Source organism: Oryx dammah, unplaced genomic scaffold, assembly GCF_014754425.2.
Source record: "Oryx dammah isolate SB20612 unplaced genomic scaffold, SCBI_Odam_1.1 HiC_scaffold_24, whole genome shotgun sequence".
NCBI classification, from domain to species: domain Eukaryota; kingdom Metazoa; phylum Chordata; class Mammalia; order Artiodactyla; family Bovidae; genus Oryx; species Oryx dammah.
Window position 1 is genome coordinate 84,981,415 of NW_024070208.1, and position 5,862 is coordinate 84,987,276.

The following is a 5,862-nucleotide window of genomic DNA, read 5'->3' on the forward strand; positions in this document are numbered from 1 at the left end:
GGGGCCCGGGGGGGGGGACATGGTGAATGCTGGGGTGTCGGAAAACTGCTCTGCCATCCGCAGAGTAGGCAGGGAAACAGCCGGGGACCTGCACAGCTGTGCGGAAGTGGCACCCATGCCCACCCTTGGGGACGGAAGCTCCCCAGCGCCATGGTGGACAGAGCCTGGGGTCCGTGCTGAGGGCAGCAGGGCAGAGGGAGGGGCCACTGGGTAGGGGCTGGGCAGGGGGCTCAGCTGTGGGCATCCCAGGGGTCAGATGGGGAGATGGCCTCGGGGACCCCTGGCCCACCCTCCCTCACACTGCATGGCCACGGGGAGGCTGTTCAGTGGGGGCTGCCCTTGTCCAGAGCGTGTGTATATGTTCACGTGAGCGTGCCTGGGGGGTCCTGCCCCCATCCCCTCTCACCCCCGGCGGGTGGGAACAGAGGCTTCACAGCAGGGGACGGGGTGGGGGTCTCATCACCGAGGCCCCTGGGGGCCACCAGGCACCCAGGCTCACACTCAGACTGCCGTGCCCTCCACGCTCCCGACAGCCCTGGGTTTCTGCAGGCTTTCTCGGCAACTCTGCTCCTCCCGTTTGTTCAGCTCCGGGGAGAAAAAGGGGGCCTGGGACTGGGGCCTCTGGGTTTCATTCTGTCCCATCCTGTGCTCTCAGCTCCTTTGGGGGCTGTCTGTCCCCACGGCAGGCCTTTCTCATCTAGGGCTTTATTTAGGGAAAGGTTCTGTTTTGAATATTCTGGACCTTGGGCCAGATCTCTGAGGTTCCTCCCTGGGCGTGACCGTGGGAGGCAGATGCCGCTTACCTCTTCCTGGGAACCGCGTCCTTAGAAGAACGCCGCAGGGGCCCCTCCCTGGGGCGCAGGCCTCGCCGCTGGACCGCAGGTGTGGCCCGGCCCGCTCGCAGGGGCCCCCGCTGGCCGCCAGGGGGCGCAGGCCTCGCCGCTGGACCGCAGGTGTGGCCCGGCCCGCTCGCAGGGGCCCCCGCCGGCCGCCAGGGGCGCAGGCCTCGCAGGGCGCGCGCCGTCCGCGGGCTGCGCCGAGCCGAGCCTTTGAGGTCAGGCGCCGGGTGTGGCCGCGAGCAGCCCCGCAGGGCCTGGGCTCAGGGGTGTCCAGTGAGGCCTCACGAAGGCCTCCGTAACTTCTTCCCCGGCCGCGCTTCCTCCAGCCGCGGTCAGCCGCAGTCCACCCACGCGGGGACTTGCGTGGCCGCGCCGTGGGGAGAGGGAGACGGGAGGCTCCCCCCGGGAGGAGCTGACACCCTCCCTGTTCACTCCTCGTCCCCCGCTCGATCCTTCTTTCACGCGGGCGACTTTCACCGTCGCCGCCGAAGACCGCGTCTGTGGTTCCGAGCGGGGGCGTGGAGGGCAGGGCCAGTGGGCTGTCTGCCGCCGGGACGCTGTGTCTCGCGGGGCCTCCTCCTGGACGTTTCCATGGAGAACGGTGGTTGGTGAATGTGTCTTCCTTGAGTCTGCGGCACCTGGACGGCAGTGTAATTTCCTAATCGGAGGCTGCGTTCGGGGCCAGTGATTCTTCTGAACTTGAGCTGCAGCCCCTGGGAGAATGTCCTGTGGTCACGTCCCCCTTGGGAACACGGCACAAATACGGGCAGACCCTGCAGGGCTCAGAGAGGCAGGAAACAGACACACGTTCAGCTTTGGTTTGGGGGGACATTCAGTCATCAGAGCACAGAAGCCCCCGACTTCCCGCGCACTCCTCTGCCCCAGGCGTGCCCCACGGGCCCCAGATGCTGCCTGCCCACCTCTCCACGCGCCAGGCTGGCCTCCGCATCAGGCACCCAGGGCTGGAGGCTGGGGCGGGCTCCAGGGTGTCCCCTTCAGCCGGTGGGTCCCAGCTCCCCAGAGGTGGGGCGCCCAGGCCACCAGCGTCCAGCCCGCTCTTTGACACTGGAGCCCTGGCCTCTCCTCTGGCGCCCTGTTGGGCGGCAACTGAGCTCCTGCCCCTGACCACAGCCCCGCGAACCCACAGGCCCCTCGTGAGCCTCAGATGCCCAATCCACCTGTCGTGGGCAACAAAGAGGGGCGAGACCCACCCTGGGTGGAGGGGTCGCTGCTAGGAGCGACCGTGCCTAGGGGACACTCAGGACAGGGGTGCACTTCCGGGGGGCGGGAGTCTGCCCATGCGTCACGGTCCGAGGGCCCTGCTGGCCCCAGGGAGACGGGGTGTCTGTGCCTCTTGGTGTCCGCTGAGCCCCGCTCTCCCTGCTCAGGGTTCATGGCCCCCGAGCTCCTGCAGGGGGAGGAGTACGGCTTTTCCGTGGATTACTTCGCGCTGGGCGTCACGCTGTACGAGATGATCGCGGCCAGAGGGCCCTTCCGAGCCCGCGGAGAGAAGGTAGCAGTGCCAGCGGTCCTGTGGGGGGGGGGTCACGGGGGCAGCATCCCCCGCTGACCTGGCGGTGGCCCTCCATAGGGGAGCACTGGGTTCTCAGGGCAGGCCCGCCCTGGGCAGGAGGGGGACACGGTGACGTCATCCCTGGTCTCCAGACGCCAGCCCTGCCCCAGGAGCAGCTCGGCCTGGGGGCTCTCCTCCCTGGTACTGACCGCAGGCCCTGCTCCAGGCACAGCAGCGTCCCTGGGTGTCCTGGGGCAGTGGGCACTGAGGGGCTCTGGGCCGGGGAGGCCCACTCCTGCCTGGGGGCGGCCCGTCGCTTCCCTAGGGCTCTGTGCCCTGCCCAGCAGGGCTGTGAGCAGAGGCCTTCTGGAGGCCCCATCCGTGTTCAGAACAAGAAGAACAGCTTGTCTCGTGGGCGCCACGCCGCCCAGCTCGGAGCCAGAATGAGGGGGCCCAGTGTGGACAGCACTTCAGACGAGGCTCATCTGCTGTGCCCGCGGCCCCTCGGCCTGCCTGGAGGTCTCAGCTGTCCACCTCTTCTGCTAGACCACCCAGGGGCATGCCTATCCAGTTCCTGTGCCTCTCCTGAGACAGCTGAGAAAACAGACCGGGTCCCCCAAGAGCAAGGACCTCCCCTCGACAAACGTGCAGGGCTGTTCTGGGTCTGAGCCTCTGTCTTGAACCAGCGAGTCTCCCCGACTGCGGCTCAGAAGAGCGGCAGGATGGGGTCCACGCTGGCCTCGGGACTGAAGCCCCCCAGGGCCTGTGCTGACCCCATGCTGGCCTCGGGACCGAAGCCCCCACAGGGCCTGTGCTGCCCCCACAGCCTGCCAGGGCCCTGTGTTCTGGTGAAAACCCACATAAGGAACTTTTATGAGACAGTGAGCTATCACGGCCTACCCGTTCTCTGGCCCATCGCGGTCCCTCCGAATGCTCTGTGGCCCACCTTTGGGCTCTTCAGTGGCGAGGGACCCTGGATACACCCTCAACATGGATGGGTCTCGAACCTGTCACGATTAACGCGAGAATGTGGACCCGGGGGAGTGACTTTAGGCGATTCCACCCCTGTGAAGTTTTAGGAGTTTCAGGAAGGGCAAATCTGACCGACAGGGAGAGGCCCAGTCAGCGTTTGTCTGAGGTGGGGTAGAGAATTCTGGGGTGATTGTCAGGGAGCTCCCTGCTGATGGAGCCACTGGAAGTGGCCGCTATGCTCTGGGGAGCTGGCGGGAACTGTGGCCCCGTGGACCCTGTGGCCGCCTGCCCCTTAGCAGCTAGAGGGGAAGGTCATAGGGGTGCAAGTCTCTGCCTTCAGGGTTTCGTGCCCTGACGGCGAGGCTGAGCCGGTCCATGGGAGGGTGGTGTGTGCCCCTCCTGAGGCTGGGCTGCCTGGGCCGTGGCACAGCTGTGTCTGCAGCTGCAGGGGGCCAGGTAGCAGGAAGGACCCGCAGAGAGGCTGGGCGGATGGTGCTGTGCCCCCCGTGTAGGTGGAGAACAAGGAGCTGAGGCAGAGGGTCCTAGAGCAGGCGGCCACCTACCCTGACAAGTTCAGCCCAGCCAGTAAGGACTTCTGCGAGGCACTGCTGCAGAAGGACCCCGAGAAGCGCCTGGGGTTCCGGGACGGCTCCTGCGACGGGCTGCGCACGCACCCCCTCTTCAGAGACGTCAGCTGGCGGCAGCTGGAGGCCGGTACTGCCTGTGGGGGGCTGGGGCTGGGTGAACCCCACGACCGCCCCATCCCGTGGGCATCCGGAAGCTCAGTGTGAAGCTGGTGGGGTGGGCAGCCGGGGCAAAACCCCTGCAGCGTCCTCTGCCCGACGGTGCCACAAGCCCCGTCCCTGCTCGTCACAAAAAGCCCTGGACCGGACCTTCTTGGATCGGGCCTCTCGGGCACCCTTGGAGGTGGCAAGGGTTGGACGAGTCTTGTTGAAGGCACCCTGACCCGCCCTTGTGCTAAGCCGAACCCGTGGCTGGGCGCTTCCTTTAAGGAACACATGAGCCAAGTCAAGCAGGATTTCTCCAGTTGTCACCCAGCCCGAGTTTGCTGCAGGGTCTTCTGTGAGCAGGTGCAAGAGAGCACGGGCATGTGCTTGTGTGTGCACATGTGAGCATGTGCACGTGTGTCTGAGGGAGAGACATGTGGGACCCACCACACCCCCCGAGCCACCTCCCAGGAGCTCGAGCCTGTGACCTCACGGCCCGACGCTCTCGTAGGAGTCACCTTTGAGGGAAGGGTTGGGTGGAGGCAGCCCTGGCTAAACTGAAGGTGCCGGCGCCCGGGGAGCCACCCAGACCAGCCCTGGGTAGGGTTGGTGGTGTGCAGGGGGACCGGCAGCCCGAGCGGTCAGCACCTGGGAAGCTGGAGCTGAACTTTCATCCCGAGGCTACACCCTGCTGGGCTGACTCGGCTCGGGGTCCACATGGACGAGGGTGGGGCGAGAGGGCAGATTATCCTGAGTGTCTGGGTCCACCTGAGGCCAGAGCCCAGCGTGGGGCCGGGGGCACAGCAGGCTGGGGGTGGTGGGGCTGGGACAGTGCCCACCTCCATGACGGGCTTCCTGGGAGGGCAGAGGGGGTGGCAGGTGTGGGCTGGGTTCTGATGACAGGAGTCCTAATTGGACTGTGTCTCCAGCCTTGCTTGGCACCCTTGGGGGGGGTCTCATGGCTCGTCTCTGCCAGGGCAGGGCGTGGGAGGGCAGACATACCGGGCCCCCTGGCCCCAGCTGTCGGCTCAGGCTCGGGGTCTTCTGTCCCCCTGCAGGGATGCTGACCCCGCCCTTCGTCCCGGACTCCAGGACCGTCTATGCAAAGAACATCCAGGATGTGGGTGCCTTCTCCACGGTCAAGGGCGTGGCCTTTGACAAAGCGGACACGGAATTCTTTCAGGAGTTCGCCTCGGGCACCTGCCCCATCCCCTGGCAGGAGGAGATGATCGAGACAGGCGTCTTCGGGGACCTGAACGTGTGGCGGCCCGACGGTCAGATGCCGGACGACATGACAGGCGTCTCTGGGCAGGAGGCAGCCCCCTCATCCAAGTCGGGCATGTGTCTGCTTTCCTAGGCCGGCCGCGGCGCCCGGTGGGCCAGCGAGCCCTCCCACCAGCCACTCGGCATGGGAGGAGGAGGCCGGTCCAGCCAGACCTCCTGCCCCGGGTAGGAGCGCCAGCGGGAAACAGCCCACTTTTTGGCACCATTTCGCTCAGAAGGTGTCCAGCGTTGGTTTCCAGATGGAGTCCACCCTGACGCACAGCTCTCCAGGGTGCTGGTGCAGACGAGCAAGCTGGCGGTGGTTTGGGCAGCGGGAGAGGGGCTGGGCTGGGGTTCCTGGCACCTTCACGGCAGCTGGCCAGGCCCTGGCTTCTTAGGGCTGGTGCAGAGGTTGGCAAACCCCGGCCTTAGGGCTCGTGGGTCCCCCTGGAGAGGCCAGACTGGGGGCCTGGCCCGTCTCCCTCAGTGCCCAGCTGCTGGACCCACCATAGCCGCCAGTCACGGTGGGGCCAGGCTGGCCCCTCCT

The 5,862-nt window shown here is 66.6% G+C and overlaps 1 protein-coding gene across 1 annotated transcript in view; it reads left to right on the forward strand.

Annotated features, from left to right (window-relative positions):
- Positions 1 to 5,409, forward strand: part of GRK1 (G protein-coupled receptor kinase 1) — a 12,555-nt gene extending 7,146 nt beyond the window's left edge. The window contains exons 5-7 of the mRNA XM_040267493.1: positions 2,228 to 2,352; positions 3,837 to 4,038; positions 5,111 to 5,409. Of these exons, the coding sequence (XP_040123427.1) occupies positions 2,228 to 2,352; positions 3,837 to 4,038; positions 5,111 to 5,409 (626 nt within the window). The remainder of the gene's footprint in view (positions 1 to 2,227; positions 2,353 to 3,836; positions 4,039 to 5,110) is intronic.
- The last annotated feature ends 453 nt before the right edge of the window (positions 5,410 to 5,862 follow it).